A 22,380-nucleotide genomic window follows, 5' to 3' on the forward strand; every position below is an offset into this window, starting at 1 on the left:
CAAGACCAAGAGACAAGGTCCAAGGGACCTATCCCTTTGGGATGACCCTTTCATGAATTGTAACTGATGTCATTAATCTAATTAACTACTTAATTACAGAATTGATCACTAATTCACAGTCTCCTCATAACACACTTCATAACACACGCGAGCACCTACGGCTACGACCGTAGCTGGTATACGTACACGGGGCCACGGGGGCGCCTCTTCCTCTCCCGGCCCGCTGGCTGATGTCATCGTATTTCCTCAAGAGGCCAAGACATGAGATGAGAAGACGTCGCGGCCCGCTGCGGCCTGCCTATCCTCCTGATGTCATCTTTCCCTCCCAAGACATGAGAGAGAAGACGTACTACCCTTCCCTTCCTCGTTCTCGATTCCGCCGTGGAGAGCTTCTCTCTGCCTAGAGTGACCTGACCTCCTTTTTGCTGCATTATGAGTCATTTATTTCACAATGTTAGAATGGACGCAGCTACCTGTATCTCGACAAGGTAAAAATGTATCATCGATCTAAGCCCTTGTTGACCTTTGAGGACCGATTATTGGCTGCAGTTTTCACTCACTTGCAAAATTATGTATAAAGTAAACATTTCATTTCTTATCTCTTTGAGTCCTCCACTTTTCTCCAGATCCGTTTTGACAAAAAAATCACCATATATTATTGCCTGTTGTAGAAGACTTTCTTTTCGTGCACCCGCAGTACTAGAACTCCCTGGTGAGGAACTTCGCCTTGACTGAACACAACTACTGTAATTTCGTTGCTCTTGGGTAATGAAATTTTGAGTTCACCCGAGTTGGAAGAAAACTATTATTGCTTGTTAGTGGAGCAAAAATCTTTGATGAAATATCTGAAAGTTTTTTTTTAGCATTAGTCAATGGCACACTTGCGTGTTTGAAGTGCATGGATATCATATAAGAGATTTTAGGTACACAAATTGCTGCCCTTGTAGCTTTCATTCAGCAATTAAGAGGCCTCAAATATTGCTTTGGTCGGATAACATACATGTATTCCTTCTTTAGCATAGAATCATTGGATTAGCACCATATGTTGGCATGTCCTCACCATATGTTGGCATGTCCTACAAGCATCAACTAGGTTCCACTATGGCATTTGGCATCGCTCGAATTGATAGACCTTAACTTCAATGTTTGTTATCAGGGCTCTTCTTTGGCGATATTGCCTCTAGATGGAGATGTTGATGTTGTAAATCAATTGATTCCAAGATGGCCAAGAGTCGGATTGCCATTGTAATTTTATCACTACGAGTGGCCATTTGCGTCGCCCCTCCAATGCAACCCATTAAGTGGGGAAAGTTTTCCCCATTCGTTTCCCCCCAAAAAACTATTTGTTATAAGGTTCAGAACAGTGAAAACAATGTGTTGCTCCAAAAGTATACGCGCTTTCTGTTACATCTAGCTGTTTTATTTAGCAAGCAACAACATTTTATTTATTTTTTTCTTTTTCTTTGTGCAATTTCACTTCTGATATGGGAAACGGAAAAAATGCCCTAGTTTTGAACTCAGGGAACACATCTGGATGATAAGGTTTTCTCATGATGAAAGCAGAAGACACATCACTGTGCTCTTCCATGATAATATACATTCTCTATATTTGACCATGTTATCTTTGGTTCTTCTGAATCTCAGACACATACTTTGGCATACGCTTCTTATCATTGGTATACTTTGGCATACGCTTCTTAGCCACTTCTATTATGCATCGCTATAGCTGATAGTAACTCCTGACTGATTAAGGTTATCATACATGTTTTTGAAATTGTGCATGCAGTAGCTTTCTTTCTTTTTTTTTATTTCAGTGAATTGACCTGTGGAATTACTCTCTTTATTTCTGCAATTTGGATAGTATTGGAACTCTATTAATATGTACAGATGGGCCCTTTGTTAATGCAAATACTAATTACTGAGCAACCAAAATACAATACTAACAGAGGACAATACTAACAGAGGGTTTAATTGCTCCCCTCATTAGCTGTTAAGGTGTATTATTACTGAATCTATCAGACCAAAACCATTCGTGGCATGCTTACGAGCTTGAAGGAACATATAAACATGCTACTCTTTTGTATTGTTAACTTCATATTATACATGGTTTTTAAGGCGGAAAGGCGAGGTGCAGCGAGCCACCCCTTCCGAACGCCTAGGTGAATAAGGCGCGCGGCGAGGCGACGCCATACACATACCCTCATCTAGAATAGATGCAGCACAAACAAACTCATAGAGGCAGTAGACACAAGCATCAGGCAGCACCCTCATCTAAAATAGAGGCAGCACAAACATGCACATAGAGGCAGCGGACCCACGCATCGGCAGCAGACAAGCACACACGAACACACCACAAAAGCCAAGCAAAAGACAACACCTAGAGCAGAGCAGAGCATCAACTCCACACACAAGTGAATGTGCTGCACAAGCAGCCTTGCACTCAAGCATAAGCAAAAGCAACTGAGCAGAGGGAAGGAATGGGAGAGGAAGAGGTACCGGTGTCCCTGTGATGCAGCTCAAGGAAGGGGTGCCGGCAGGAAGGTGGAGGTGGGCACATCGGAGAAGAACCAGGAGCTCTTGGGTGCAAGAGTGGAGGGAGTCCGCCCGGATTTGTTGGAGAAGAGGAAGAAGATGCAGATCGATTGGAGGAGAAGGGGCTGGAGCCACGGGATTGGAGGAGAAGCGGTAGATCGAGCAGCGCGTCACCACCGAGGATTCCAGGTGCTGTTGGCCTGCCGCCCTCTCTCTTTGAGTTTGCGCCCTCGTCAGAGACGTCGCGGCGGGAACTTGAGGTGCGCAGGTCCCCCGTGCAACTGCCCCCGATTCCCCCCGTGCGCCCCTCGTTTTTACCCACGCGTCTCGCCAAATCGCCGTGCAGCACTCGCCTAGCGATGACTCCAGACGCCATAGGCATGGGGGGCCTGGCGCTCGGGACACCCAGAATCGATTTCCGCCTGGACGACTTGGCGATGCCTTAAAAACCATGATATTATATTATTCCGAAATTATGTACATTGCAGTTACACACTAGTTCATTGACCCAGATGCTGAAAAACATCTCCCTACTTCTTAAAGTGTGCTAATGACACTGACAAGCAACATTATAGAGGAATTTCTAGAAATTTAGAAGGATAGAAGGCAAAAGATGTTTGGTACTAAACTGAAACAACTTAAGAAGGCAAATTGAAGTCAATGATTAAATTAAGTTAGAAGTATAACTGCAGTTTGTTGCCAACATACAGCCATTAAGCACTACTTGGTGCACATGCAGCTTTTGTGATTTCAGATTAGAATGGACACATCACTCTCTGGCGCACATCTTCACTGTGCTGTTGGAAAATATGAGGAAGAGTGTTTAGTAGGTACTACTACAAGCATAAAGAGCTGCTGCTGTACATCTCATATTCATATGGAATAAGCTGGTTTTACAGAAATCTGGTTTATCATGCTATTTCTTCTAGTTTCCTACTGTGCAGACATAATTCCTAGCAGTATTTTTTATCTATAAACCTTAACTTTGCCGTTGCCGTGGCCAGGCCAGGTGCGTGGAGACAAAAGGGGAGGATCCTTGTGTCCCTATGGGAGCATCAGGTTTGAGAGGACAGAAGAGGAAGATCTGTGTGCCCCTATAGGAGATGGGGATGAGGAAACCCAGCGGCTCCACAACCATCCTTCCTACTTGCCCACGTCCACAAATGTTGCCCTTATATGAAGCCCTACTCAGCTGGCAAGTAGCAGGAGCAAAACTCAGCCAAGCCAGTGACATTGAGGAAGGCCTGTAAAATGTAGCTGCTACAGTTTGGAAGAGACTGCTTGCCAAGCAGAAACTGGGGCAGAGGAACACTACTAGGACACCAAATTTAAGCAGGCAAGTGGGTACAGATTGTTAATTTTATTTCAAATGCAATGACGTGTAACTTATTTGGTTTTGTTTAAACTTTCATAATCAATGCACTGTTAAATATGATTTATTGACTTTTCCATTTTGTTAATCCAGTATTCATCACAGAATGGGTGTTCATTAGTTGGTATATAAGGATAGACATACCAATATCTCTACTTGACTTTGGGTGTGTTACCTCAGATGAGTGATAACAAGCTTGCATAAATTCTTACAGGGTAAGAGATGAATGGGTCACAATGATCAGATTATTACCAAATTATTATACATGGTGTTATCCAGCATGTAGAGAATGCCACTCAAGATCATGTCTCATCAATTCAGTTTATGAATGCACCAAAGATGATTGCAACTGCATGTCAATTAAGTACAGGTAAGTTTTTATATACCATATTCTGTTGGTTCTCTTATATGCTATTATTAAACTTTTTAACAAGTATCTTCTAATATCGAAACCTGGGTTCATTCCCAGGCACCAGAGCGTGCCACGTCGCGTCCTCGCCTCGACCGTCCGATCTGGCGCGCGGACAGCCCAGATCTTGCATTGCTGATCTTTTTGCAAAAAGGTCCTCAAACGTTAACGAAATCAACACGCGGTCCGTCCTCGTCTCTCAGGTTTTTTTGCAAACAAACCCTCACCTTTCAGAAAAATCTTGAAAAATCCCATTCCAAACTCTCCTCCCTCCTCCTTGCGGCCCTCTCTCTCTCCCTCCCTCCTCTTGCCACCGCCCCTCCTGCGCGCCCCAGCGTGGGGGAGCGACGCGCAGCTTCGGCTCTGGCGCAAGGGCGCACCAGCGGGTCGAACTCAGCCGAGGTGTCGACGCAGTTTGTTGGCGAGCGCAGCGTGTGTGCCTCCCTCCAGCTCCCCCTCTCTCTCCTCATCCTCGGCGCCCTGCTCCTGGCCTCGGCCGCCGCATTCTCCCCTGCCGCCGCCGCCGAGGCTGCCGCACAGTTGGAGGCCCGCGCAGGGAAGCAAGATACCGAGGCCCAGGCGGAGGCAGAGACGCGCGGCTCGGGGACTGGGTGGCCGTGCCGGAGGCCGGCGACAGAGGGCAATGCGACGCCGCTTGCCGCGCCGCCCACCGGCTCCGTCTGCTCAGCCGCAAACATCATTCCCCCTCGCCTCTCGTCGCCGGCGCCCGCGTCTAGGCTCAAGTAGTCTGCGTAAGCCGCCGGCGAGGTTCCCCCTCGCCTTTGCCACTTGCGCCTCCCTTCGCTAGCGACCTCGTCCGAGCTCAAGTAGTCTGCGCACTGAGGGTAACTGCTGCACCAGGATTGGCCACCGACACTAGTTCCAAGCGAGCACGTACCTCTCCCCATCCACTGCCTCAAGGAAGAAGGGCCCTCCATCTAATCTGAAGTTCTGAACTACCATCGCTGATTTAGTTGCGCCCATCCGCACAATCAGCAGGATATATTATCGAGGAAACATCATAAGCTTTCCCTTGATTCAATTTAGCACCATTCGGACTAAGTTTTGTTTGATGAATTTGTCGATTTTGGCAGTCATGCAGTTCTGAGATTGCATCTTTATACAATAGCTCAGTGCTTTGTGTAACTCCAAATTCTGAATAGACATTCAGTTTTTCCCCATTAATAATTACTAATTAGACAACATTTGACATCTCTGTTAGTTATAGTGAATAAGCATACATTCGGATTGTTCTTATACAAGGTAAATATAATTCAGGATACATAATTAACCCTCATGCTGTTATCCTTTATCTTACAGAAAATAAAAAGTTTCAGCATATCAGTATCATACGTCGTAATAGCCAATTTATTTTACTACCTTCAATTTTTTGTGGTGTATTATCAAATCAGTACAAATCAGAACATCCAATGGATTACTTGGCACAAGTCCATCATGATTTATGACAAGGACCTATTCAAACTATCTCTGAACTTTTGTGATTGCTTTTCGTATATGCTAGGTTCTGAATAAGTCAGCTAATTTCTCATACATTTCTGGGGGCCACCGAGATGCTATCCTCTGTACAGATGTTTAAGGTTATAGTGTTCTGTACAGATGTTTAAGGTTATAGTGACAGATGGTAATATTTGGTAACTTTGCAAATGTTAATTCATGGCACCACCTATCCATATATCAATCAGCATTTTTAAAGTGTAGGGATGAAAAATAAAATAAGCCTTTCTGAGGTGTACAACTGAGAAATGAGTTGGGCATACTTAATCTTCCAATGTATGTATATATGTTTTGTATACTGCAAATGAAACAAAATGAAGTGTTTACATGTTCATCTATCTACTTGTACTCTAAAATTTAAGAATACAAGTTGTGAACTACACTCTCTTTTATTCAGTAATTCTGAATTAGTTGACTTGGGGACTACATTTTCTTTCATCCAATAATCCTAACTCAATTGAGTTCTTATCTGAAAATGGTGTACCAGCAGTTCCAGAAAGTGACAGGACAATTTACTTTTCATATGCCCTTTCTGAAATGATGAAATTTTAAATGACTTGGTGACTGCAGTCCTAAACCATTTATTTATATTGTGAAATCCATCTCTGTTGATGCATCTATCAACATTATTATTTAATCTCTCATGTTATTTCACTATACATACACATTAAATGAACATCTAATAAAACTTTGTAAAAAAAAAGAACTACATATTCACTACTGTTACAAATCACTTCCATATCTGTTGCCACTCTTCAATGCTCGGGGCCTATATTTGGAGAACATGAACTGCTACATTGTTTTTTTTATTTTTTGCAGATCCCAAATATCAGAAATCAACTAATCAACCAGACACAAGGAGAGAAAAAGGAAAATAAAGGTAAGAACTCATTTCCTCTTTAATACTTATTTCAAGTACACATACATCTGAATGACTTAGTGCTACTTACATTACTTACCTGCTTTACTTTCCTCCAAAAGGGAAAGGCTTACTGAAACTAGCACTAGCAGTGCGTCTTGCAATCACAAGGGCGATAGTCAAAAATCCCCAAATCTTGCTACTTGATTGTATATCAATCTTGTGCTGTTTACTTTAGAAATCTATTGATAACTCAATATTCCAGCCTGACCAGGCCAATCTACAGCTTCCATTAGCAAAACTTCTGGAAGAAACTGATGATCATATTACACACGTTCAAGTAACAAGCTGCAAGGCTGGTCGATGGTCAATGGCAAGCAAAACATCCTTGCAAACCTGCATGATCTCATTCTTCATGTGCTACATTAGGTAAATATCATAATCTAGCATTGTTGTTCATCCAATATTGCCATCTACCCTTTTTTATTTTTTTACCATAGGATTTTCAGAGTTATTCTGTTGTGGTCAACAGACAGAAAATGCCTAGTAGGAGCTATACCATGTTACCTGCTTGGACCACGACATGCGAGAGAATAGACAGAGGGACAAACTGTACGAGATTATGGAATATTTCTTTCTCAATATTTCCTAGCAACCCAAATTTAATTTTGTTACTATCGATAGATATGTATCTGGGCACATGGTATTCATGCTGGCCAATCGAGGCCGAAGCGCGGCAACGCCGCGTGTTAATTCTAGTAATTATGAATCTTAAGTCCAACATCCATTGCGTAGACAACAGAGTTATGATTGCCAAAGTACAAGAAATTAAATACCGATTATTTGAGCCGTATAGTACTCAAGATGTGACAATAAATGAGATTTGATTGATCTAGACTGAGGCTAAGCACATGCATCATTGCAGTTTCGTTCCAAAGATTTGGTTCCATGTTCTGTCAATAGTGACAACTTGACATTTCATCTGGAAAGAACAGAATGTCGTGGTGATTTTATTGGACTGGAATTGGTGTTGCAGTTGCAGTTGCTTCCTACAATCAAAATTGTTGCTTACTCTAATCGTATGCTTACAACTATCTTCAGGAATGAAGCCACAAGTTCCTATATAATATTGCAGCACAAACCAAAAGGAATCAAAAGCTGCTTGCTTCAATCAGATGGAAACAGCTTCATATACAATATTTCTAATCTAGGTAAAATTGCAGATGTGTAGAGGAAATAGGAGGTAAAATTAGGGGCAGCAGTGCAGCACAATAACCTGCAAGATGAGTAAGAGCAGCAGAAATGCGGCAATAGCATAGCAGAACTCCATTTAATTTGAGTTGTTCAGATCATTCTGACAGTACCGTGCAACAGAAACAAAAGGCAAAGCAAGAAATCCTGATACAAAAATGACCCATCAACGCTTGATCGCAAAAACCCCTGTCCGCGCAAAAACCCCTTTCCAGATCTTAATCGTAGCCGGACCTCTTCTTGGGCCTGCCGCCTCCTTGCGGCGCTGGGCGTCCCGCTCCTGGTTGAACTGCTGACGCGCGGCGAGGAGCTTCCTGCATGTCCTCTTGTGCTCGTTCAGGAACGTCGTCTTGTACAGTCCCTTCTTGAGCGTGCAGGTGAGGCACTTGAAGGTGCAGTCGACGAAGAGGCAGTCGGCTGCTGATCGCCTCTGTTTCTTTCTTTCTTGGATTGGAAGAAAGAAAGAGCCCATATACCTGCAGACCAACTTGGGCCTCCTGAGTTGGTTTGGGCCGGAGAAAAGGCCCAGCCCACAATACCAGCCCGCCCGCTGAAAAAGAAATACGAAAAACTCCCGCCTTCCCTCTGCTCCCGCCCTCCGCTCCAAACACCAGCAGATTTGGGCGGAGAGGGAGCTGCCGCAGCCGACCACGACGGCGGCGAGATGCCGGTCGAGATGCCCCGGGGCCTGCCGTTCGCGGTGGACACCTGGACCCCGGCGTCGGCAGAACCAACGCTGGTTGATTTTGAGATCAGAGTTGTGCCGCCTGTGACGCTGTTTGGAAGCGCGAGGTTTGGATTAGTCCTGCACGAATCTGAAATGTGGGAACATGAGTATCAGAGTGTTGAGATGATTGATAATGTTGAACTTGAAGCCAAGGACCCTGTTACTGAAATTGGGCTGTGTAACAATAGCAAGCCTGGCCCTGATGACAGTGTTGACGTAATTGATTCAACTGAAGTTGCAACAAAGGAGCAGAATTCAGTCTCTGAATCTGAGCTGTTGAAGGACAGGAAGCCTGATGATGGAGTTGAAGTAGTTGATCTGACTGAAAATGGAAGGAAGGAGCTGAGTTTGTGTGCAGATCCTGAACAGTGTATGGATGACAAAGGGAAAGGGGAAGCTGAATTGGTGGAAGCCCAAGAACAGAATCTGACTGTTCGTGCTGATTTGCGGGAAGTTTGCCAGCATAAGGTGACCGATGAAAGTAAAAATAGAATCCAAGTGACTAAAGAGATCTCAACTGTGCATGTCACAGTTTCGGCTACAATCAACAAGGAGGCAACAGAGAATGAAGCAACTACATCAAAAACCGGAAAGAGCTCTGAAAGGACGAGCGATCCTTCAACCACTGTTGGATCATCAAAGGTCCTTAATGCGAACCTGAGACGGCTGTACAGATCGATGAACGTGTCAGTGCCGCGGCCACTGCCGTCACTGGTTGAGCTCATGGGGGCCTCCAAGCGACCCAGAGTTTCCCAAACTGTGCAGCTGTAGGCTTGTAGCAGATTGATTATTTATTTCTATCGATTCAGATCCCTGCTGAACCTCTATTGCTAGTTAGCTACTTGAATTGTGGCTGAACAATTAGTTCAGATTGATTTGGTTCTAACAAAGAGGCAATTTTGCCATTTTCCAAAACAAAGAGGGAGGAAAAAAACTTTACATCGACATGTGTAAGCTTGCAGTGGACATGTGTAAACTTTACAGCAATGATGTACTTCACTGAAGAAACTCTTGTTCTGAATCCACATTTCCAGAAATTTCCTACACCGATGCTATTCACTGTGGTTTGTGGAAAACTGCATGTCTGTGACAGAATTGATATTACAGAATATAGATTAGCTTCCATTCACTCCAAGAGCCCAGATGTGAAAAATGGTGTGTATGATATGAAATTGGCAGTTGATTGATGCTTTGCTAATTGTGTGTCAGAAGCAGATTGCATTCCTGCAGGAAGAGGAAACACTCTTTCCTGAAACCTGCATAGTAAGTTTGCTCTGCTATTTGTCTTTGCATAATAATTATTCTATTTGGTGATTTGCAAACTTGTGGAACAATTTGACTAAAAAAATGTGGACGCCTCAAGTTGCCAACGATGGCACCAGGCACCAGCAAAAGGAACAACCGAGTCGCTTTTTTTTTAATAGTTAGAACAATCGAGTCTCACCTGAAACTGAAACACTCCGATGGATATTTGCAGAAGAGTCCTTTGAGTCGGCGGCCGACCCAGGACAGGAGGAGGAAGAGAAGAGGCCAGCACGTCTGGTTTGCGGCGGCCAACCCCCTCCAAAACCCCAATCCATTCTCATAAAAAAAAAACCCAATCCATTCACCGACAAGGGAGAAAAAAAAAAGAAATCGATGGCGACGGGCGGCGGCGAGTTCTACCTGCGGTACTACGTGGGGCACAAGGGCAAGTTCGGGCACGAGTTCCTCGAGTTCGAGTTCCGCCCCGACGGCAAGCTCCGCTACGCCAACAACTCCAACTACAAGAACGACACCATGATCCGCAAGGAGGTCTTCGTCTCCCCCTCCGTCCTCCGCGAGGCCAGGAGGATCATCCAGGAGTCCGATGTGAGTCCGATGTGGCTCCGATCCATCCACCATCCCGTTCGGAATTTGACTTGATTGCTTGCAGATTATGAAGGAGGACGACATCAACTGGCCGGAGCCCGACCGCATCGGCCGGCAGGAGCTCGAGATCGTCATGGGCAACGAGCACATCTCCTTCACCACCTCCAAGATCGGCTCCCTCGTCGATGTCCAGTCCAGCAAGGACCCGGAGGGCCTCCGGATCTTCTACTACCTCGTCCAGGTTTGCCCTCAGCCCCACATTCCTCCCACAGCTGCCTACATTGTTCGTTTGGTGCGGCCCTCCACAATTTTGGTGACTACAGTAACTGGCAATACTCACGCAAATTCTTGTGTAGCTTCAACTATTTATGACTTGCGGAATTCTTGTGTAGCTTAGCCCAGCATTAGGTTCATATTTGGTACAGTACAGACTTGGGAACCTTGTTATGGCCATTGGTATAGTGGTAGTCCTTAATTGAACTGATTAGTTGCTGACCAGCTAATGTTAATTGCGTATTATGGGTATTGGGGTAAGTTCATATTTTGTTTTAATAACTGGTGACTTGTGAGCACAAAAAGAGCGTTTAAATCAAGTTTCAACAATTTTAGATAAGCAGTCAGTCCAATACTGTTATTTCTTTTTTCTTTGGAGGAAAATGTTGCACCTTAAAGTCCTGATATAATAGTCTTATACTAATGGAAGAAATTTGTAGGATGTATATGTGGAACAAGAACAGGAAAATGTTGAACAAGAGATCTTATAGTTGTACTTTGGTAGCATTGATATAACTGTCATTATTGAGAAGCTATATATCTGCTCTGGATAATGTCCCCTGGTTCTCATTACCTGGGATCGTGTAAGTTCAAACTGGATGCAGGGGAAAAAACGAACAATGGTTTATGCCTTTTCTAGTACCAACTGCGCTTCAGAAACTTAACCACTTTACATTCCTGGCCTAACAATCCAGTTAGATGTCTGAGAAAGATTATTGTGTTAGTCTGTAGAGTTGATAGATGATTGCTGGTTCTTTAAAGTTTTCCCCAATATTCTGATCTTCATACTCTAGAATTTTAGATAGGCAATGAGTCCAATACTGTTATTTCTTTGGAGGAAAATGTTGCACCTTGAAGTCCTGATATAATAGTCTTATACTAATGGAAAACATCTGCAGAATGTAAATGTTGAACAAGAAATCTTATAGTTGGACTTTGATTCTTTGGTAGCGTTGAGATAACTGTCATTTTTGAGAAGCTATATATTTGCTCTGGATAATATCCACTGGTTCTCACTACCCGGGATTGTTTAAGTTCAAACTGGATGTAGGGGAAAAGACGAACAATGGTTTATGCCTTTTCTAGTACCAACTGCCCTTCAGAAACTTAACCACTTTACTTTCCTGACCTAACAATCCAGTTATATGTCTGAGAAAGATCATTGTGTAAGTCTGTAGAGTTGATAGATGATTGCTGGTTCTTTAAAGTTTTCCCCAATATTTTGGATTTTCATACCCTAGAATTGTTGAGGTCTTACAGTTGAGCATCGTTTGCATTTCAGTCAATGTTCTTACAGCGTTAAGGCGAGTTGTGGCGAGTCACCACCGCCTAGCCACCTAGGCGGGCAAAGGCGACGCCTAGGCGGGCCAAAATAGGGGAGCGTCTTGTCGCCTAGGCGACGCCATAAGAACATTGATTTCAGTACTATTTTCAGGAAATAGTTTCTGGTTGGTAAACAGCAGCTGGGTTGGTTTGGTGTATCTGAATTTCGCCTGTGAGTTAGGTAGCAAAAATAAGAACAAAAAATCATTATGCCTCTGTTGATGGTCGTGTTATGTTCTTAACTAGTTGTATGACTCTACTTAAAAATGCCAAACGTTGCTGTGATTATATGAGTACAACTTTAAATTTTTGTTGTTTTTTTAGTGAGGATTTTCATGGTTGACTGCATGATAAATTCTTGATTGTATCATTGTAGAGCTGATGGTTATTCTATTTTCTTGAAATTCAATCAGATGCTATTATTTGCATCTTGGTACTTGCTTTGTGGAATATTTTAGGTTGGATAAACAGACAGTTGGTTTGTTGCATCTGAAATTGGCAATAAGATATAGATATGTAGTGGACTTAGAACTCTGAGGTGGGTACAAAGATAAATATTTGTTACGTCTGTATTGTTCCTGGTATGTTGCTCGCTGGTTATGTGCATTTTTAATTTTACTACTTTCTTCTAGCCTTTCGTTGGGCTAGCTTAGTGAATCATTTTCATGTTTGAGTACATTAAATTCTGGATCATTGTCGTGGACTTGTAGTTTGAACATGGTCCAAGAGCATGCAATGTTCTGGATGTGTTAGCCAATCTTGACTGTCTGGTTTAAATATCTATGAAAACTTGTACTTTTTTTACAAGAAAAAAGGCTTTGTTATTATTTTGTTGTGCACAGGACATGGTGCTGTAATTGAAATGTATTGCTAACTTATTCCTCCCAATGTTTTTGTCTGCAGGATCTGAAGTGTTTTGTGTTTTCGCTCATCAACCTCCACTTCAAGATCAAACCAATTCAGTCCTGAGCTCCATTCCATGCTGTTTCTTAACTGTGTTGTGAAACTGCGAGTGTTTTAAGAGAGAACCCTGTACCATGTAAGTAAGATCCTATTTAGATTGTGATGATGTGTTCGGGTTGTGGAGCACTGAGTGGAAGTGGAACTTTGAGTTTGCCTGGGATTGCTATTTGGGTTGTGCAAACTGCGTGTAATGATATTTATGTTTCTTTTCCAGTTTCCTGTTGGGTGGAGTTTTGTTGTTTTGTTATCAGTCAGTTAGATCGTTAATCGTTTGCCACACTAGACTTTTCTGTCGTTTGCCACGCCTCCGGTTATGGAGCACTAGGAGGAAGTTGGCACAGCACTGTATCTTGTGCCGACCTGTGGTGATCCAAGTCCGGCCAATTGCCATCACAGGGTAATGTGCTGTGGATTTCTCTAGTGGGTTGGCTTTGAAAAAACGACTGGATTCATCAGCGATAGTGCAAGGAACCTTCGGTTTTGTAAAGCACCTGAAGAGAAGTGTGTGTGGCTGGACCTGTCTGTTGATCTTTAATCTGATGCGCCTTGTCTGCTTAATGACCATGGGTAGCATCTCTTCCCCTTCCTCTTCCCAGGAGTAGAACAGTGCACTGTTAGGTAGCCTGCTTGCTTTTGTTTCTTTTGCCTTTTGGGGATTCCTCGTCCAGTCTGAAAGCTACTTTCAGATGATTCACGGCTGAGTCTGAGTATCAATTTCAAGTTTAAATAAAATGTTCAAACTCTTTCCCTGTTCATATTGGGAACCGAGGTAAACTGAAAAACTGAGGTGGCAGACGGGTTAAGGGGAGAGGTAAAACAAAAGAGAATGTTGAAACGAGATGTTGAGGTTGAAAATGTTGAAACTAGACGGACAACGAAAAAGAGAAACAAGATGCTGAAATCCCGGTGCCAGGTGCCCCAAAACCAAGGGAAACAACAGTCCTGACCGATGCAGGACATGCCTTCCTTGTTTGTTGGTGGTTGCCTTGCCTTTTAATTTATCCGTCTGTTTCCTCTTGAGCTGCTGGATCGGCGTGCTAGCAGGACAAGCCCATGTTACCTTACTGCACTGTCGCTATTGCATTGGGGTAGCTGCTTCTTTCCTTCGAATCCCATACCCAAAGTCCAAATGGTCCATACGCAGCAGCTATTATACATGAATCGTCAGCTCAGCCAAAGCCAAAGCATATACAATGCGTCCAGGAAAGAAGATGCTGAGATACACCTTTTATCTCCATTCCATCTCCATGTGATCTCTTCTTTTCCCTGTCTGCCTGCTTTTCTTTCCTCTGAAACCTACCAATCAGCCTTATTAATCTTGATCTGGTACAATTATGGACCACCAAAGCCTCTTTTCCCAAATGCAATAGCCTTTCATTTGGATTTACCCTCTTTATCTACAGAGGTTTTCTTCAAGCCAGTGGGTAAAAACACCGAGATAGAATTAGTAGTAGGTTTTTACCATGTCCATGTCCATTTGTTTCAACTGAGGCAGTTGCCCACCCACCAGAACAACATGATCAATTGCACGGCACTTGCCCCCATACTCATGTGTTCCAGTCAACAGACATTCAATACTTGTCTTATAGATGCTCTACCTTCAACTTTTCCTTCTACCCTTCAATCTTGGAGGCATAACCATTTTCATGAGGCTGGGCATTAGCTGTGAGATTTGTTACATGAAGCAATTGCTGATTTAAAGCATGTGGATTCAGGGTTTAGGAAAGAAGATGCTGAGCCTGAGATGCGCCTCACTCTTCCATTCCATCAGACCATCACCATTCGCTCTCTTGTTTTGTCCTCTGAAACCTACCTATCAGCCATAGTAATGGCACAATTTTGGACCACAAAAGACTCTTTGTTTCTAGTATATTTCCAACAAATTTCCAGTGATTTTTCCAGTGCAGTAGGAGTATATTGCACTGAACACTAACGGCAACATAACTGACGAAAGTAACAATGGTGGCACAGACAATTTTTGAATGGCATGTAATGGATCGGTACAGTTTCTAATGGCATATGAGGAATGCTCTCATCCAAATATGCTGACATAGCTATGGACAGGACAGGAACCCTCTTGCTAGTCTCTGTCAACTATACATTGTTCAACGAAAGAAGAAGCCAAGTCAAGTGGGATAGTGCCTAACCCACAGTTATTCGTCTATTGAACCAAGTGAATAAAGAAAAAGTTATATATAGTACTCATCAGACATATTCTTCTCTGAACTGAATAATTTAATCCTCAACATACATAACAACATTTCTTCTTCAGTAGTTAACTGACACTGACAGACTACGACAGCACAGAGATTTATCATTAAGTACTCCATCTGAATCAACTCGACGCTGGACTACACACAGATTAGATTATTAACAAGTGGAGTACACTAGTGCTATGCTACCCAAAATCACAGAGACGGCATACGTGTCATTACACGTAGGCTCACTAGACAAGTTAATGAACGATGATTGGAGGAATGGAGGTTGGAGCAGGCGAGCAGATCGGTATCAGCCATCAGCTAGCTGCTGCTGTTGGCGAGGAGCGCGATGATGTCGAGCGCGACGGAGCAGAGCTGGCCGAGCGCCTCCTCCCTGCCCGCCAGCTCCGGCGGGTACTGGCCGGGCCTCTGCCGCCGGAACAGCGCCTTGCACACCTGCGGGTACTCGGCGGCGGCGCCGACGTGCACGGACGCGGAGTCGTAGTCCTGCGCCGCGGCGGCGGCCGGGGCCGGAGGAAGTGATGGAGGAGGCGACGCGTGCGCGTGCTTGGGCCCGTGTCCGTGGCCGTGCTGGCCGTGGCTTTTGTGCGCGGACGGGCCGGCGCGGGAGGAGAGGGCGGCGAGGGGGAGGAGCGCCACGAGGAGGAGCACCTGCAGGGCGTTCTTGGTGGTGATCGCCATTGCTAGAGATCGTGATTGATGTGAGCTTGGTCTTGTTGGTTGTGAGGAGGGAGATGAACGAAGCAGCTTGTGCTTAGCTGCTAGCTAGCTCTTGGCTATGGCTAGCTGCTGTGATGGGTTGCTGGAGTGAAGGAAGGATGGCAGCAGCTTGCCTGTCAATGCTGACTCTCGATCACACAGACACGGTCACACTGACAGCACACACCACGACCACTATACATGCCGTGTATACTTTCCACATTTGCAAACTTCAGTAGTGCTGAAATAACTAGCAACCGTAGGCTGTTACATACACTAGCTAGCTTGTTAGGCAGAATCCATATATCCATCTGGTCATCTGGATGTTTCCTGGACTCCGGCAACCAGAAACCAAGAAGTTTCCTCGCTCTACTCAAGCTGCGTGCTGATTCATTCCCCGCGTTTTCCCTGGACTCCCGGCCGGTGGGTGCTTCATTTCTGCTAGATGGTGCAAAAGCATGGAAGCAATAGGCAGTAACAATGTATATGATTTTTCTTGCAAAAAATTAAGGAGGATGCTCGTGTCTAGCTCTAGGCAAGAGCTAAATGTCTGACTGATTTATGGCTTGGAGATTAAACTAGATCTCAACCTTTTTTTTTCTCTCTCTCTTTTTGGTTTATACCTTTTGTTTATGTTCTCACTATACTATATTAACACAAGAACGGCAAAACTCTTGCCGGTTCCTTTTTAAAAAATTGTATGAATTTATATTTAGTACACAGAAAAGGCATTTACTATTTCTTTAGAAGAAGAGTATTAATTACTAAGCACCCACATATCTTACTATTACTAGTTCAAGTCTTCTTTTATGCCTCCACACACATGAAACCAACTAGGACCCTAGGTGGACACTTGACAAAAATAGAGAAATTCTAGAAATTCTCAAACATATCCGGCCATCAGTGCAACAACGCTAATTATAATAGTCATTGGATCTGTTATCTTTTCTGATAAATCACCTACCTCTGCCATTATGAAAAGAAAATTTAAAGTAACCCCCTAATCTACGTGTAGATTTACCCATCTATGCTATTATCAAAATAATGCAAATAACCCCCTAAATTTGCATATAAATTATCCAATTATATATCATTATTAAAAGTTACATAACCTCTAAATCTGAATCTAAATTATATAATTATAATAAAATATTAAAGTGCACCAATATGAAAATTTAAATTACTATTTCTATCATTATTAATATATTATTTATATTACTATTTATATAAAATACTACCCATAATATGTGTCACCATGTATTCGCTTATGATGGAAGAGATAAAAATACCGATTCACAAACAAATAGTTCAATTAAATATATATCAAACATATATGGAGGTGTGATGCAAAATGAAATATATTCCAACTAGATAATGATATGTATTTTAGAGTATGTGTTAAAATATTTAATAAATAAAAGAGGGTTTGAGATAGATAATTATAATTATTAGTTATAAAATTTATTTTTATATTAATTCTAATTAGCCTGTACGGGAGCACGGGTTGATAGGTAGTAGACCTTAATTCAAAAGATGAGGAATGATGAGAGATGAAAACGGCCGAAGATTAAAAAAACTTAAGGCTATATAATTAAGTTATCACTACTAGAATATATATAAGTGACCGGTCCACCCCAATCATACCAGTATTTCGTGTGGTAATATGGAGTGACATTTGCTAATGAGTTGAGGTGGAGGGTCCGGGTTGCAAGTGGGTATCCAATAGTGTTTTGGATTAGCCAATTAATTATGATGACATGCCACTCAAATTCATTTCTTCTTCCGAATTATTTACGCAGAATGCTATTATAGTTCATTTTATCAACTTTTTTGGCCGACCCAATGATCCGAAATATATATAACATGCATCCCTAGTTGTGACTACTGACTACACGGTGCATCCGGAGCTACAGTGGTGGCGTTGGTCGTTTTGATGATGAGGGATCCAGCGATATATATATAGGAAACATATCAGGTGCAAACCGATCGCTCCATGCAAACCATGCAAACTTCAATCTGGGCCGTCGGATCAACATCTAAGGAGAGGGGCGTGGGAGGGTGGGAGGGGGATTTGCAAAAGTGTGATTACCCAATCCAAGGACGGGCGGTTAATTGTAAAATTACCCAATTCCTCATGCCCCTTGGATGTTGATCCGGTGGCTCAGATTGAAGTTTGCATGGTTTGCACGGAGAGTTTGGTTTGCACCTGATATATTCCCTATTTAGAAGGGTGATGGCGTATATATCGCGTATATAGCACAATTTTGCTTGTTGTAGATGAAAACACATACTAACAAAAGCAAAAAGACTGCCATTTGGAACCAAAGTCAAGTTGCTCTTCCGAAAACAAAATGAACTAATCGATCATCTTGTCCCAAATAAACGTCTTATATGTAAGACCAAATCGTAAACATGCGTGTGTCATTAATTACATGTGTCGGGATCTTGTACATGAAGGAATCAAGTAATAATATAATAATTAAGGTATCACTACTTAACATGATGGACAGGATAAATATGCATGCATGGGAATAATGGATGATCTTCTAGGTGCTGCTGTTGGAGAGGAGCGTGATGATGTCTAGCGCGACGGTGCAAAGCTGCCGGAGCGCCGCCTCCCTGGCCGCCAGCTCCGGCGGGTAGGCGCCGGGCCTCTGCCGCTGGAACAGCACCCTGCACACCTGCGGGTACTCCGCGGCGGCGCTCACCTGCACCGACGCGGAGTCGTAGTCCTGCCTCGCGATGGAGCCCCTCGCCGCCCACAGCGCGTCCCGGGCCTGGCCGTACTTGGCGGCGCAGGTGCGGAGCAGCGCCGCCTGCTGCCCCGCCGTGGCGTTGGAGACGTTGGCAGCCAGAGCGGAGGCCGTGGCCGCGCCGCCCGAGGCGTTGGCGGCGGCGGCCGAGACGGCGATGGCCGAGAGGTCCCGCACGTCGGCCGCCGTGGCGCTGGACGGGTCGTTGCTCAGTGTGGACACGCACAGGTCGTAGTATGCCGTCGAGTTGCAGGTGGAGCGCACCAGCGCGGCGGCTGGTGCCGGTGGTGATGAGGGTGGAGATGAAGGAGGAGGAGGCGATGATGGGTGCTTAGCAGGGCCATGGCTTTTGTGCTTGGACGGGCCGCCGGCGCGGGAGGAGAGTGTGGCGAGCGGGAGGAGAGCCAGGAAGAGGAGCACCAGGGCATTCTTGGACTTGGTGGTGGTCGCCATGGGAGTCATTGCTAGCTAGCTAGATGATCTTTGTTATTATATTGTGTGAAGCAAGCAAGAGATAGAGATGAGCTTCTGTTTTGCTCTAGTGCGAGGATAGATGTTGAGCTCGTTGCTTGTGTTGGACGACGCAAAGCAGGTGATGTGGTTTTATAGGAGATCGAGCAGGCGTTGTTGGCTGCTAATGTTGACTCTAGCAGGCTAGTTAGGTGCACGAGTCCCCAACGACCGCCATGCATGCCGTGTGTGTAAGTGCTTAACTAGCTACCACATAGGCTGTTAAACACTAGCTTGTTAGGCAAAAATCTGTATACACGCATCTAGAGAGTTACTATCTCGACTGTTCGATAGACGACGACTCTGGTAATAGATCGAGATGGTCAAATTAACGGAGTTCCTCCTAGTCAAAAGATAATTCCACACATTATTATTAAGTTGATTTTGGTTGCGTAATCGAAGTTTTGTCCACACAGTCTAAGGTTTCCAACTTAACATTGACTTTGACACGATGCTAGCTAGCAAGCAAAAGCTAGCAAGCAAAAACTTAACATTGGGTCCTCTAGCATGAGAAAGATTTTGCATTGATCTATCGTAAAACACTTGTTGCCAATTAAGTTAGGTGGAGCAATATATATCAAGGTTTTAGATTATTATCTTGTTTTGTTAGTTCGAACAAATGCTAGTTTTTCTTAAAAAAATTATTCCTGCATTTTCTCCATAGAAAACAAATACCCAATTTTCTTTCCCACCATCTTCGTTTTCTTCTATATATACTACTGTTTGGGTGTCAGCTTACTAAATCAAGTTTGTTTCATGATAGAATATACATGCACCGTACCGCCCCGCTGCTCTCTCAGTTTTCTAGCTCCAACGACTGACCCTTCGTTCTTTTAGCTTGTCTCTCTCATACACGAGGGAGATTTTTGTATCTCATTATTTGCATCATCACAAGATGATTAAATGTCGCATCGCATTGGTCGTGATGGTTAATTTGTTGACTGTAGTGTGGAAGGGTGGTGATATGTTGAATCTAGACATGAGTAATCAACTATTTTCTAATTTAAAAGATGATTCGACCTTTCCGTGATGAGTAATATTCAACTGTTTAAATTTAAAAGATGGCCTGACTTTTCCTTGAAGAGTGATAAACCGATTGATGTGACACGGAACAAAGAGTGCTCGCAGTGGATAATAAATATTAGGGAAATGTCCGGTTTATATCCTCCAAATTCCGATTTTCAACTTTCAACTACGAAACCGGATAACATGCCATGCAGCTGTTGAAACCGGACAAATTGGACCCTTTAGATGTTGTTTCGAAGGTGGTTTTCCGGTTTGTGATAAATAAAATATTCAAATTTAAACTAAAAAATTATAAGAATTCATTTTAAATAAAAGAAATAAGTTCAATTACCCCCTAAACTTGTCAAGAAGTCTGGAATACCCCCTCAAACTACAAACCAGCCATCGTACCCCCCTCAACTCTCAAAATCAGGAAAATTATCCCCCTTGGCTGGTTTTCATAGTGGTTTCGCTGACGTGACGGCTGGCCCCACATGTCAGCCTCTCCTCTCTCTTTCTCTCCACCTCTCCTCTCCTACCTCCCTCTCTCTCCCCGCAACGCCGCCTCCTCCCTCTCTACTCCTCTGCTCGCCTCGCGCCGTGGGCGCCGCATGAGGGGGGTGGCGAGCTCGATGGCCCTCGGCCTCCCTACGCGTGCGCGCCTCCGCCCCATCGGAGCCCAGAGCTCGAGGGCCCTCTGCCTCCCTGCGCGCGCACCTCCGCCGCGTCCCGACCGCCGCACGCCGCGCCTCCACCCCGCCGCTCCGCTGGAGGCGATAGGAACGGCAGGGGCAGGGGCAGGGGCAGGGGCGGCAGGAGTGGGTGGGAACCACCCCCCGGCCTGCAAGCAGAGAGGGAGGAGGCGGCGTTGCGGGGAGAGAGAGGGAGGTAGGAGAAGAGAGGTGGAGAGCGAAAGAGAGACAAGAGGTTGACATGTGGGGGCCGCCGCCACGGCAGTGAAACCACCCTAAAAACCAGCCGAGGGGGGTAATTTGCTCGGTTTTAAGAGTTGAGGGGGGTACAATGTCTGGTTTTGTAGTTCGAGGGGGTGTTTCAGACTTCTTGACAAGTTTATTAGGAGGGTAAATTGGACTTATTCCTAAATAAAAAAAAAATATGAAATGGGTATCAAAAGTTTTCTAAACTATAACCTATCGTCTATTGGCATCATATTTGTCAGTTATTCAAATCTATTTTTTTATATTCATAATATTTGGTTTCTTGTAGTTATGGCTATTATTTTCACTACAATACAACTCCCCAAATGCCGACTACAGTTTGTCGTTAAAGACCGAATCAGCGTCCGACTATCAATATCGCCATAGACTTATACCGACTGACGTCTTAGATCGTTGAAAGTGGTGTCGGTATAACCTTATACCGACGGGCAACCCTATACCGACTGATTGTTCGATGCTGAAGTGAGAAATACCAACAGACATACATATACCGACTATCTGCTAAAACTTATCGCGACTGACAGCTGGGCTCTACATTTGTCTTCAGCGACAAACAATCAAACGCTAAGCAGTCAGATGATCTTATAAATCAGGCAATAATAATTAAGCTCGCACTAATTATAGCAGACAATAATTAAGTTCAAATTAATCAAAGCAAGATCACATTGATCATTAGATAAAATTGATTTCACTATATATATATATATATATATATATATATATATATATATATATATATATATATATATATATATATATATATATATATATATATATATATAGCCCACACTGATCACCAGACAATATATATTAGTCAAATGTGTTCATTGAAGCCATAATGGTTTGTACTTGTACTAATAACTCCACTTCGAAAGCACATAGCAGCCAACACATCAACACTGCACAGCAATCAAAAAGACTAAGTGTTCACACAACCATAAAGTTTGGTTGGCACTTCTCGCATATTTGGTGTGACAGACCCGCCGAGTTAAAATACTTAATTAAGCATAACCGCCATCATTTGGCGCATTAACTTAATTAAGTGTAACTTGACAGGCTGTTTCCAACCCACAGGCCGACCGAAACACACCAGAAATCTCGCACGAAGGCGAGCGCAGAAGGTACCAGCATGATACAATCTTACAAAAATAGCAAATTAT

The 22,380-nt window shown here is 43.7% G+C and overlaps 3 protein-coding genes and 2 long non-coding RNA genes across 8 annotated transcripts; 3 read left to right on the forward strand and 2 right to left on the reverse strand.

The window, feature by feature from the left end:
* Positions 1 to 219: 219 nt before the first annotated feature.
* LOC120711131 lies at positions 220 to 3,731 on the forward strand. Its single transcript, XR_005690178.1, has 2 exons — positions 220 to 3,362; positions 3,537 to 3,731. It is a non-coding gene; the product is annotated as an uncharacterized LOC120711131 (long non-coding RNA).
* A 387-nt stretch (positions 3,732 to 4,118) lies between these two features.
* Positions 4,119 to 8,108, forward strand: LOC120711130. Of its 4 annotated transcripts, none has more exons than XR_005690176.1 (4): positions 4,119 to 4,274; positions 6,648 to 6,708; positions 6,953 to 7,116; positions 7,789 to 8,108. It is a non-coding gene; the product is annotated as an uncharacterized LOC120711130 (long non-coding RNA). The 4 variants fall into 4 exon arrangements; XR_005690174.1 differs by lacking the exon at positions 7,789 to 8,108 and adding an exon at positions 7,188 to 7,534; XR_005690177.1 differs by lacking the exon at positions 7,789 to 8,108 and adding an exon at positions 7,197 to 7,534.
* Positions 8,109 to 10,275: 2,167 nt separating this feature from the next.
* LOC120711128 (protein mago nashi homolog 2) lies at positions 10,276 to 13,305 on the forward strand. The gene is made up of 3 exons (XM_039996546.1): positions 10,276 to 10,516; positions 10,581 to 10,757; positions 13,016 to 13,305. The coding sequence occupies exons 1-3, from the start codon at positions 10,304 to 10,306 to the stop codon at positions 13,079 to 13,081; spliced, it is 456 nt and encodes a 151-aa protein (XP_039852480.1). The 5' UTR covers positions 10,276 to 10,303; the 3' UTR covers positions 13,082 to 13,305.
* A 1,948-nt stretch (positions 13,306 to 15,253) lies between these two features.
* Positions 15,254 to 16,234, reverse strand: LOC120711132 (pectinesterase inhibitor 28-like). The gene has a single exon (XM_039996549.1). The coding sequence runs from the start codon at positions 15,973 to 15,975 to the stop codon at positions 15,595 to 15,597; it is 381 nt and encodes a 126-aa protein (XP_039852483.1). The 5' UTR covers positions 15,976 to 16,234; the 3' UTR covers positions 15,254 to 15,594.
* Positions 16,235 to 18,362: 2,128 nt separating this feature from the next.
* On the reverse strand, positions 18,363 to 19,330 carry LOC120711133 (pectinesterase inhibitor 28-like). The gene has a single exon (XM_039996550.1). The coding sequence runs from the start codon at positions 19,206 to 19,208 to the stop codon at positions 18,540 to 18,542; it is 669 nt and encodes a 222-aa protein (XP_039852484.1). The 5' UTR covers positions 19,209 to 19,330; the 3' UTR covers positions 18,363 to 18,539.
* Positions 19,331 to 22,380: the final 3,050 nt, after the last annotated feature.

This window comes from Panicum virgatum, chromosome 6K, assembly GCF_016808335.1.
Source record: "Panicum virgatum strain AP13 chromosome 6K, P.virgatum_v5, whole genome shotgun sequence".
Lineage (NCBI taxonomy): Eukaryota > Viridiplantae > Streptophyta > Magnoliopsida > Poales > Poaceae > Panicum > Panicum virgatum.

Coding starts and splice junctions, on each gene's coding strand:
- LOC120711128 (XM_039996546.1), top strand. CDS start 10,304: ATGGCGACGGGCGGCGGCGAGTTCTACCTGCGGTACTACGTGGGGCAC. Junction 10,517..10,580: donor GGATCATCCAGGAGTCCGAT/GTGAGTCCGATG, acceptor GATTGCTTGCAG/ATTATGAAGGAGGACGACAT. Junction 10,758..13,015: donor TCTTCTACTACCTCGTCCAG/GTTTGCCCTCAG, acceptor TTTTGTCTGCAG/GATCTGAAGTGTTTTGTGTT.
- LOC120711132 (XM_039996549.1), bottom strand. CDS start 15,975: ATGGCGATCACCACCAAGAACGCCCTGCAGGTGCTCCTCCTCGTGGCG.
- LOC120711133 (XM_039996550.1), bottom strand. CDS start 19,208: ATGACTCCCATGGCGACCACCACCAAGTCCAAGAATGCCCTGGTGCTC.